General features: G+C 29.3%; 1 protein-coding gene across 3 annotated transcripts in view; it reads left to right on the top strand.

Annotated features, from left to right (window-relative positions):
• The window catches only part of LOC139529889 (sodium- and chloride-dependent glycine transporter 1-like), a 48,615-nt gene extending 37,579 nt beyond the window's left edge, over positions 1 to 11,036 (top strand). For all 3 annotated transcript variants that reach the window (XM_071325842.1, XM_071325843.1, XM_071325841.1), the window contains exons 14-16: positions 2,264 to 2,373; positions 4,164 to 4,340; positions 5,152 to 11,036. In XM_071325842.1, coding sequence (XP_071181943.1) covers positions 2,264 to 2,373; positions 4,164 to 4,340; positions 5,152 to 5,301 — 437 coding nt within the window. In that variant the 3' untranslated portion in view covers positions 5,302 to 11,036. The remainder of the gene's footprint in view (positions 1 to 2,263; positions 2,374 to 4,163; positions 4,341 to 5,151) is intronic.
• Positions 11,037 to 11,799: the final 763 nt, after the last annotated feature.

Raw genomic sequence — 11,799 nt, 5'->3', positions numbered from 1 at the left:
CACCCATACTTAATCCTTAATTACCCCTCTTGATTACCTATGCAGGATGTCACACCTTTACTTTAAATACTCAATTTTGAAAGAAAAGTTATAAAAGAATAAATATTAAATGAAGTGAATATAATAAACTTTTTCAATATACATTATTAATGCAGAAAAAACGAAATTAAAAAAAAAAAAAAAAAAAAATTTTTTTTTTTATAAATTTCGAAAACCGTCTATAGTTGTGTATAGTCCGCACCCCTTGTACAAACTACATATATAAGGGAAAAAAGTGCGGACTATACATGCCCGAATACGGTATATATATTGATCAGATAATTCATGATTTGAAATAGATTGCTCACTGTGGATACATATCGTCGCTGTTATGCAAAAACCTCGTATCTCAATTTTTTGCGGAAATCTTTTTATCGAAGATTTAGAATTAAATATCTATGTTCCACTGTATGCGAGAATATCTGATCTTCTAACCAATCATTAACCCGAATTCTGACATGTGACGAAAAAGTGTAGTCGGATTGGTGAGACATTTTGTTGTGCGATAATATCGTATCTCAAAAGAAAAACACTTTTCACGGCAGCTGACATTATTACAGGTACGGTTTTATCAATTTTAGGTTCTCAAAGCTAATATATTAGCTTAAAAATAATGAAAATACAATATAGGTGCAGACATTTTTGCTCGTCTTGGTAATTGATTGGTTAGAAGATCAGATATTTTCGCATACAGCGGAACATGCATATTAAATTCTAAATAATCGATAACAAGATTTCAGTTTTTACTGCCTGGTGTAAAATTATCAAAACCTTAGATACGAGGTTTTTGCATAACAGCGACGATATGTTTTCATGGGTACACATTTTCGCGCCCGTTACATTTTATTTTAGGTAATTATTGATTTCATGAATTTACATACAAACCTATAAAAGATGTATTCTTCCTTGAACATTTAAATTTATGGTTCACCCTTATCCACAATCTCAAGAAACATTGGTACCTCACAATTAATAATGAATCCTGTTTCTAAAAAGAAGAAAAACTGCATGAATTATTTTTATGCCCCACCTACGATAGTAGAGGGGCCTTATGTTTTCTGGTCTGTGGCTCCGTTGGTGCGTCCGTCCGTTTGTCTGTGCCTCCATTCAGGTTAAAGATTTTGGTCACGGTAGTTTTTGATGAAGCTGAAGTCCAATCAACTTGAAACTTAGTACACTTGTTGCTTATGATATGATCTTTCTAATTTTAAAGCCAAATACGACTTAGTACACTTGTTGCTTATGATATGATCTTTCTAATTTTAAAGCCAAACATGACTTAGTACACTTGTTGCTTATGATATGATCTTTCTAATTTTAAAGCAAAATTAGACTTGACCCCAATTTCACGGTCCACTGAACATAGAAAATGAAAGGGAGAGTGTCGGGTTAAAGTTTTTGGTCAAGGTAGTTTTTGATGAAACTGAAGTCCAATCAACTTGAAACTTAGTACACTTGTTGCTTATGATATGATCTCCCTAATTTTAAAGCCAAATTAGACTTTTGACCCCAATTTCACTGTTCACTGAACATAGAAAATGAAAGGGGGAGTTTCAGGTTAAAGTTTTTGGTCAAGGTAGTTTTTGATGAAGCTGAAGTCCAATCAACTTGAAACTTAGTACACTTGTTGCTTATGATATGATTTTTCTTATTTTAAAGCCAAATTAGACTTTTGACCCCAATTTCACGGTTCACTAAACATAGAAAATGAAAGGGGGAGTTTCAGGTTTAAAGTTTTTGGTCAAGGTAGTTTTTGATGACATTGAAGTCTAATCAACTTGAAACTTAGTACATATGTTCCCTATGATATGATCTTTCTAATTTTAATGCCAAATTAGATTATTACCCAATTTTTACAGACCATGGAACATGGGAAAGGATAGTGTAAGTGGGGCATCCGTGTACTTTGGACACATTCTGGTTTAAATTTGAAGTAGCTTTATATTTTAATACTACTGATTTAACTTTTTAGTATTCTGCCTTACAAGCTAAACAGGCGGATGCATATATTTCTTTTATTTATTTGATAAAATTGGTAACCCACAATTAATAATGAATCCAGTTAAAGAAAAAAACTGTGCATGGATTATTTTCATGATTTTAAGAAACTTTATACTTTCCTGTCTTAAAGAGTGAAATATTCTTACTTGATAGTATTTCACCTAACAAATTTAACAGACTGTTTCATATATTGGTTTAATTTACATGTTTATTTGATTAACAGGAGCAGACAGATTCTTACAAGATGTACAGATGATGATTGGTCCAATGTCAAGAAAAACACAAATATTCTTCACAATCTTCTGGAAGTACTTATCTCCCCTTACACTTGTTGTAAGTATTGTTTATATTTTATCCTACTTTTACACTTGTGAGTAGTTTTCAAATCATTTGCTTTTACTGTCATTGTGAATTGCCATTTTGTTTATCGTCAAAATATAGTGCACACATTTTTCATTTTACATTTCTTTCAAGTTCCAATAAAAGGATGTGGTTTGCCTGATTTTTGTCTCGCCTTGACGGAGTAAAAAAGCGAGACATAGGTATGTTGTTTCCGGCGTCGGCAGTGACGGTGTCAGCAATGTATTAGTTTGTAATTAGGTCTAGTTTATGATGAACCACTAGTGGTAGGTCAATCATATTTTGTATGCAGTTGTATAAGCATTGGCACATCTCATTTCCATGGAGATTATTTGACCCTGCCCCTCAGATATGGTTTATTGACTTCAAAACTTTTGCTTATTTTACATGTATTAGTTTGTTAAAGTCAATTTATTTATTTGGAACCACCAGTGGTAGGTCAATGATATTTGGTATGCAGTTGTATAATCATTGGCATATCTCATTTCCATGGAGATATAAATTAGGCTCCACCCTCTTAGTCAGGTCTATTGACTTTTGAAAATTTTTGTAAGTTATCATGTATTAGTTTGTGGTTAGGTCAGTTCAAGGTGAACCATTAGTGGAAGGCCAATGTTGATTGGTATTCAGTTGTATAAGCATTGGCAGATCTCATTTCCATGGATAATATTTGGCTTTGCCCCTCAGTCAGAGTCTAATGACTTTGAAACTTATCTAAGTTTACATATATTAGTTTGTGATTAGATCAGTTTAAGATGAACTGCTAATGTTAAATCAATGATATTTGGTATGCAAATTTCTGTGACATCTTTGTGATAACAGTTTATTGTATTAGAAAATAAGTTATTTGAAAAAGCATTTCTGAATAATACAATATTTAGATGGTAGTTTAACGCTTACATTATATTTTTATCTCCCCAAATTTACATTGTAAATGTAACAGAATTTGATGAGACTGTCATCAAAGTGAAAGGTTTAGTGCTTGAAAACCAGGTTTAATCCACCATTTTCTACATTTGAAAATGTCTGTACCAATCAGGAATATGACAGTTCTTGTCCATTCGTTTTTGATGTGTTTTGTCATTTGATTTTGCCAAGTGATTATGGACTTTCCGATTGGATTTTCCTCTGAGTTCAGTATTTTTGTGATTTTACTTCTAACACTTGAGGAGAATAATTATGATAGTTTTGTCTTCCCTTACACTTGTGTATTTAATGATATTAATTGATGTAATGATAAGCAACAAATAATTTTCTGCTCATGGCAGAGGAACTGCCCACCTCACAAAGCACCTGAACCCTTTCTCTGTTTGATATTGCGTCTTTGGTATCTTCTTACCTTCTTAATTACAAGTAAGTATGATTTGGATATCAATACATTTTAAGCTAGTATCAGGCAAATAAAAATTACATAAATTAGTTTTAAGGATATTTGTTATCTAAATAGTGTATTAAATATAACTGCTTGAAAAACTGAAATGTACATCTTTAGTAAGGTTATTCAAAGTCTGAGGGTCTTTTTTTGTTTTAATTCCATAAAAATAAATAACCTATTGAGCTATGCAAAGGTTCAGTTTTCCGATGTAAAGATGTCCAATCATTTCTTTTAATTTTACCCCCACTTTTAAAAACAACAACTTCCTGTTTATTGTCAAGTATTTGGAGAGGGGTATCATCAGAGAGCAGTAGCTCACAGGTTCACTTGTTTTGAATTAAACAGAAACTACATAAAATATTATATTTTTTATGTTGTTTTTTTTCAGTCTGTGCTGTTGTTTAACCTGATCCAGTACAAGCCTCTGGCGTACGGAAATTATACTTATCCAGGCTGGGCCAATGGACTAGGATGGGTTTTGTCACTCGTACCTATGGTTATTATTTCTGCTCTCGCCATTAAGAAAATTTACTATACTCCCTCAGGCAACATGTCACTCTTTGAGGTAAGTTTTGACATTGCATAGACAACTTTAGAATGTGTGCACTCGCCTGTATATTTCCTAAATTAGAATGTATACTGTAAATTCACAAATTGTTATGATGTTTTTATTATTGCGATAAATGCGACAGGTTTGATTTTTTATTATTTGAATAAAACAGGATTTTTTGGAAGATCGCAAAAATTTAAATCGCATTTAAGTGTAAAATGACAAAATCACAATATTAAATGCATGCATTAATTTCTGAATTAACAATAGGTTATTAAACATGCAAACAACATAATCAAAGAAAAAAAAAGAAACTTTTGCATATAAACAGCAACATTTCAAGCTTTTCCATGATTAAATCCTCTGTGTGGCTGTTTTAAAATGAAATAGTTGTTTTAATGAAATTTGAAGTTTTGGCCATAGGCATTCAGTTTGAGTACTAGAAAAAAAACACATTTTGAATTTTTGATATGTGATGAATCATGTTCTTTTAATAACAAAGGCTGTTTTATTTATTTAAAAAAATTTCTTCTGATCTGCATTGAAATCATTAAAGGTATATTCAGTGGTCCCTTGTATAAAGTAAGTAAAACAACTCACAACTCACAAAACAGGGTGTTCTTTGTACATTTTTTTCTGATTTTCTGAAATTTTTTATTGTAAAAAAATGCCAGACCAAAGGAACAAAAAATTGAAATTCTTAATATGTATGTAAAAAAAGGTTGATTTGTTTGTATATTGAGTATTGAGATATAATTTGTCTCAAACTGCTTTAAAGTTTCTAGTTGAAATGAAGTTTTTAATTATATTACATTCTGTTTTGCAGAAAATCAAATTTTTATTGAGGCCATCACCAGCTTGGGGTCCTGCACATAAAGTTCCCCAGTTTAAAATGGATGATGAGGATGATGAAGACGATGGAATCGTATCTAATCCTAACTTCACGATTACCAATATACGTGAGATCTCCGCGTAGTTCTGATAGCACCGCGTGTGTAATGCTCAATGACCAGAAACACAAATTATTGCCTTGTTTTTATACGGCTAAGCAGCATTTATGTTCAGATATTTTCAGCCATTATGAATGTTTCTGATTTAAGCATTAATGTACATATTGTTTATGATCAAGTCCAACCAAATATTCATAAGGTTAGCAAACTCAAAGGACTTCAGCATCATGTTCAAAAGTTAATTCTTTTACCGCATCAAAGATCTAAAGATTGAAGTTTTATGTTAAAGTATTTGAATCTCATAAGTTAATATCTTTTATTATTGAAATGTTGTAAAATTTGTTATTTTTGATAGTTTTGTATCAGTTTAGAAGATTATCGATTCTCAACATAAAGAATCTCTAATATTTTAAATTGTTAATTTATGAACAGTTGTTAAAAGTGTGTAATTTTTGAAGTCTTATTTGATTGTTAACTGAGTTATTATACATGTATTATGAATGAAATTGTTGACAATTTGATTGTTTATCTGTATTGAAAATGAATTGAGAATTATCAGCATTAAGTATCAATGGTTTTGATTGAATGAATGTATGATATCTTGTGAGCAATCTTTCAACAGAAATCAGGGGGAGAATATAAAGATGTGAAAATCACCTAGATTACACATGTAGCTTGATTTTTGTATGTTTCAACTTCGGCAATAACCAGCCAAGAAGACACATTATATTCTTACTCATATCAGTAAATACCATGTGACTACTTCAACAGATGATCTGTTCTGAAATTGCTAAAACTATCCCTTTGGTAATGTTTGTGATAAAATGATCAGGTTCTTATTAGACAGAGCTCAGGCTCTACTGTTATAGTTCAGGATAAAATGTTGACAAAGTTTTAGTTCATTGATATTTAAATATTTTTGTTGGGTATTTTATGTTGTATTTTAAAAATCCTACCAGAGCCTTTCTTAATGTAAACAATGCAAATGTTAGAACAGTTAAACACAGTCAGTAAAAAGTATTACTTAAGTATATTGTAGAACTGTTTGTCTGAGAGTCATTAACATTGAATGAGAATGGTATACTATTTGTATAGGTTTATGAATAGTTATATCTGCCTAGGTGTAGTGACAACTACAATTTATACCTTGTCCATCGAATTTCTCATGATTAAGAAATACCAGGCGTAAGGATATTTATAAAGTGCATAGAATATCAACCTAAAGATGTTAGGGTAGATCTGATTCTGTAATTCCTCACCGAGTGGGGCTGTAACCTGTACTTTTCACTTCTATGACAGCACCGCCTAGCATAGTGCAGATAAATGTATATTTATGTATTCTTTTCAAACTATTTATTTCTTTTGACTCCTTTGAAAGTTTTAATGTAGATTCTGTTATACACCATGAGATATACAAAAAATATTCAAACATATGATGAATTTTATTATGAATTAAATATTTTATTTATTTTTTTAATTTCAAACATCAATCAGAGTAATTGCATATTTTAACTTTGTTTATTAACTGGGTATGGAGTCCGGCCTGTTATTTTGATTTAGAACAAATTATGTTAAATGTTCATATTCTTAAAAAAATATCAAATTTGTAAAATAGAATTCATCCCAAATATCCCATGATGACTTTTTTTTTACATGTAAGATTTCTTTATGCATAGGATCACATGATTTTAAAATACTTTACACTTGTTATATTTATATTGTTGTTTGTTACATATTTCAGTTTTAATTTAAAATCAGTTTTACTGCCCTTTAATCTCAGTTCAATGATATTAAATTCTTTTAGAGTTGAATTTAAAGAGATGTGTCATTATGTCTGTCTGTCTGTCTGACACAACATTTGCAGACTTAAAATCTCCTTTGGTTTACATAGAAATTGGAAGACATTTCACAGTATTGCTTTAGAAGGTACAAACTAACTTATTTTTTGGTTATTTACTTGTTTTGAAAGTAAGCTTATCTGTTATCCTTTAAAAAGTATTTCTTTTGATTTTACATATATATTTACTTGCGATTTTAAATATTAGTGCTGTAATGCACTTTAATTTAAAAGTCTTTTTTATTTGCTGGAAATTTTAAATATTAGTGCTGTAATAAAAACTTTAATTTAAAAGTCGTTTTATACTTTATACTTTATATTTTAAATAATAGTGCTGTATAAATAACCTTTTAAATTTTGATATTTTAAATAATAGTGCTGTATTGAAAACTTTTTTAATTTAAAAGTTTATCTTAGCTAGTGTACTGTTTTCAGTTTTATTGGCAGAAATATGTCTTTGAACAGACTGCTTTTATAAAATCTACCGAAAGAAATATCCTTTAATTGATTGTTGAATAAGTTTATTTCTTTAATAATTATCTTGTTATTTTTGTGGTCAATTCCTAATTTTAAATTATGATTATCATTCAATGATTATGTAGTTTTAAATTTAGAAACTCAAGCTTCTTACAATTAGAGCAAGAAGGCAAACTTCAGTGAGAGAGTAGTTTGTTTTACAACACTAAATTAAAGCAAAATGTAAAAATGAATTATTTCAGCTTTTAAAATATGAGTTTAATGAACTGTGATTTTAATAGGGCTATGTTGTAAAACTGTTCAAACATTGCTAGAATGAATTTTACTGATTTTTGTTGTGGTCCATTAATGTTTTTGATAACAAATGAGAACGAAGCAATTGTGCAGTTAAGATTAGGAATCATAAGGTTAAATATGATTTTGTTGATGATTTATTCCTTGAATTTTATATTATTCCAAATGTCATAAATAAGTGTCTTTTGTCAATCAAAACAAAAATCTATAATTACAGAGAATTATCAGACTTGAGATCTTGGTTAAGGAATAACTTTTTTGATACTCTTTAATTTTAATCCATTATTTAATCATCTAAATTGACTTTTTTGGTTGAGATTTGCAAATGTAAAATTAAAATTGGTTCTGCAAGTATTCAATGGGAAATCATTTCCATGTCTCTTGACACTTATTAAATTTTGTCTATTTTTAGTAATTTCAAAAGGAGTAAGTTCTATAATTGGGATTCAATACAATGAATTAGGACTTTTCACATGGAATGGTCTGTATGGTAAACAATCAAATTTTGCCCATATTTGGTCTTCTTAACTAGGAGATCACCAACTAAATTTAAATTGTCTTGCCCAAAATTTTTCTAAATAAAACACTATTAAAAATCATCTAGATCTTAAGAACAAAAGTTATTTGACATGTATAACAATTAGAATGAATTATACACAATATCATGTTAAACTTATTAAATTCTACATGCTCATAACAATCACCAATTTTATATAAATACTCTTTTTCCAAAAGTATTTTTACATTCAGGTTAACTCATTGAATGTTCAACACACATATATATATAATGTTGAAATTTCTGAAGGTTGTTTGCTTGTTTCATTCCCTGGAAGTTACACTAAATAATAGTTGAAACTTTGTACCATTTGATAATTGGAAACATTGATGATGCTGAATTTATATTCGGTTAAATTAACAAGAAAACACCCTTGACGTTATTAATACAATTTAACTGTTATGGTAAGGCCGATATTTATATCTTCTGATAATAAAATTGTAAACGTAATCCTGATCTCTTTAGTCCTCTGTGATAATACTGGTACTTTTGATCTCAGGTTCAAGTTACTAACATCTTAAAATGTATATCTTTAAATGATCCCCAGTATAACATGCTTCTGGTTTCTCTGTGAACATTGTATTCTTTCACCTTTAGAACTCAAATTTTAAATGATCATCAGTATAACAGGCTTCTGGTTTCTTTGTGACCGTTGTATTTTTCCACCTTTAGAATTCAAACTTTAAATGATCCTCAATATAACATGCTTCTGGTTTCTGTGTGACCGTTGTATTCTTCCACCATTAGAACTCAAATTTAAAATGATCATCAGTATAACATGCTTCTGGTATCTCTGTGACCATTGTATTTTTCCACCATTAGAACGTCAAGTGAAAGTATGTAAATATTAACTAATCAGGTCACTGATTTTGTTCAGTTTTCAATAAATTAACTTTCAATTTGTTTTAACTTCAGTAGGTTTTTACCCTTTCTTTTCTGTGTTAATTGTATATATGATGGCTTCATTGTTGTAAATAGACATTAATCCAGGGTTTGTTATTTGATTATATAATGCTGATATTTGTTTGAAAGCTGTCATTCTTTTTATTTTTTCTGATAATTTTGTGAGCATTTTAAGATTTGGAATAAAGCTGTGCTTTTCTGTATATGCTATTACCAAAGTGGCATTATTCCGTTGGGATTAAAATGTCCCCAGTTGTTGTTCAGAAGTCATGCTCACTGTTAAAGGCTGCCATTATTTTATTTATAAGTTAATTCCTAGAGAATATGCAAACCATAATGTGGATGATTCTATTCCAGAATTCATTGTTTGAAAATATTTTTGGCTTCATGTGTGACATAAATGTTAAAATGAATTAATGGATGTGTTCATCACACTTATTTATGATTTTATTTTTCAAGTAAACTTTAATGAGGAATGATTGTTATGTAAATACAATGTAAATAATGACAGGTGACTGGTTTTATAGTGTAAGTATCATGTAATATTTAGTTCTACCATATATATCATTTTTTTCTTCCATTTCTGGGATTTTCTCCAAAATCAATGGAAATAAACCTTGCTCATATGTAGCATAACAAATCCAAAAATTTCACTAATCTTCAATGTAATTTTTTTGATAACTTTAGAAATTTACTTGCAGCTTGTCTTATTTGGTCTGTGAATAATAATATGAATACTGCAAGGCTATTTGCAATTTTCACGTCCCTTAATTACTTAACTTTGAAAATTCTTCTATAGATTACAAACAGTTGTTGCTTTTCCTCCTTTAAACACTTCTTTTCTTTTTACACCCACCTTTTAATCATACATTAAGACAACATATGGTTTCGCTATGACATTAGATCTAAGATTTGATATAACAAGTCAACACATGAGCTTTATTTCACAATGTATGAATCTTATATTAAAATGTTCACTTGTCCAGTTTTGATTATTTGTTTATGCTTATGAATTTGATAAAATTCTAATTTTGTTTCATTTTTGCTTTCCATGTAGCTTATTGACATGACTTTTGCTTGTATTTTTTTTTAATATTTATTTAGCTCTAAAACTTGATTAAAATTGCTTGTATCTTTTTTTTAATATTTAATTAGCTTTAAAACCTGATAACCTGTGAAACAAAATGATTTTATCACATTTTAATATACAAGATTATTTTACTTTATATTTTGCATAATATAAACGGTGATCAAAGTTTACTCATATATTTAGTTACTATGAATCTCACTTTAAAAGCTTTACTCCTGTGATCAAAAGTTGTATAGTTTTTGTGAAGTTTGCTCAAAATAAGATCAGTATCTTTGCATATCAAACATTTTATAAACAGAAGATATACATTTATAACATATAGTGTAGCTCCAAAGGTGTCAAAAATATTGCATATTGTTAGTAAGTAAAATGAGTTCTGAGTAATATATAGCTAAATCTTACTGAATTCCTTTTTACTTTATACCAGTTTACTGTATTATAATTTTTATTTGGCTAGTAATTATTAAATGAGAAATTTAAAAATAAATGAATTCAAGATCTGTAAAATGTAATTGATAATCAATCTTGAGACAGACTCACAACATCCCTGTCTGGGTAAATATTTCCCACATAAAAGTGTCAATGATATTGACCTTTTTTTATTTTAAATAGAAAGAAGGGGGAAATTCTATACTATGGCCCTTTATTTACTAGATTTATCAGTACCAGTTCTTATGGTATTGGATATTTCGAGTACCAAAATTGCCTGAGTGTACCATTGTTAATCTTAATTCAGAACTAATCTTCTGTTAGTTAAAGTACATTATTTTTACATGTCAAGTTTTGAACAGTATTGTTCTGAATCTAGTGCTTTGAGCTGAATCTCTTGCTATATATAACTGCTTTGAGCTGAATCTCTTGCTTTATATTATATGTTATATTGTATTTTTTTGCTACTGTGCCTTTATTTTGTGTTATGTATGACATTGTTATTTTGAATTGATCAAGTGTTCACTCCTTAGTGTCTTGTGTACATACCATAGTGCTCACATTTCTATTATTGGTTTACAATCCTAGTGCTAAACACAAATTTATAAATTTATTTGCTGAATGTTCAAGTGCTACCTTTTTACATAATCTTTAAAATAAGATTTGATGGTTCGATCCTTAAAAAATAGGTTGAACCTTAATTTTGTCTCTGATACCTTCTTTGGGAAAGAAAAAGAATTAAAAAAGTAAGATACAAATTAAATTATGTTTAATATCTATGAAGCACTATTTTCCTGACATTGATTAAATGAATACTTCCTCAAGCAGACAAGGTTGATCCTAGCTAAGTTTCAACTAATCACTTATTCCAAAAGCTACGTTGTTTATGCATTTATTAGATATGATATAGAATACCAATCACAGCTATTTTCTTTATA

Source organism: Mytilus edulis, chromosome 7 (assembly GCF_963676685.1).
Source record: "Mytilus edulis chromosome 7, xbMytEdul2.2, whole genome shotgun sequence".
NCBI lineage: Eukaryota > Metazoa > Mollusca > Bivalvia > Mytilida > Mytilidae > Mytilus > Mytilus edulis.
This window is presented reverse-complemented; position numbering and strand designations above follow the sequence as displayed.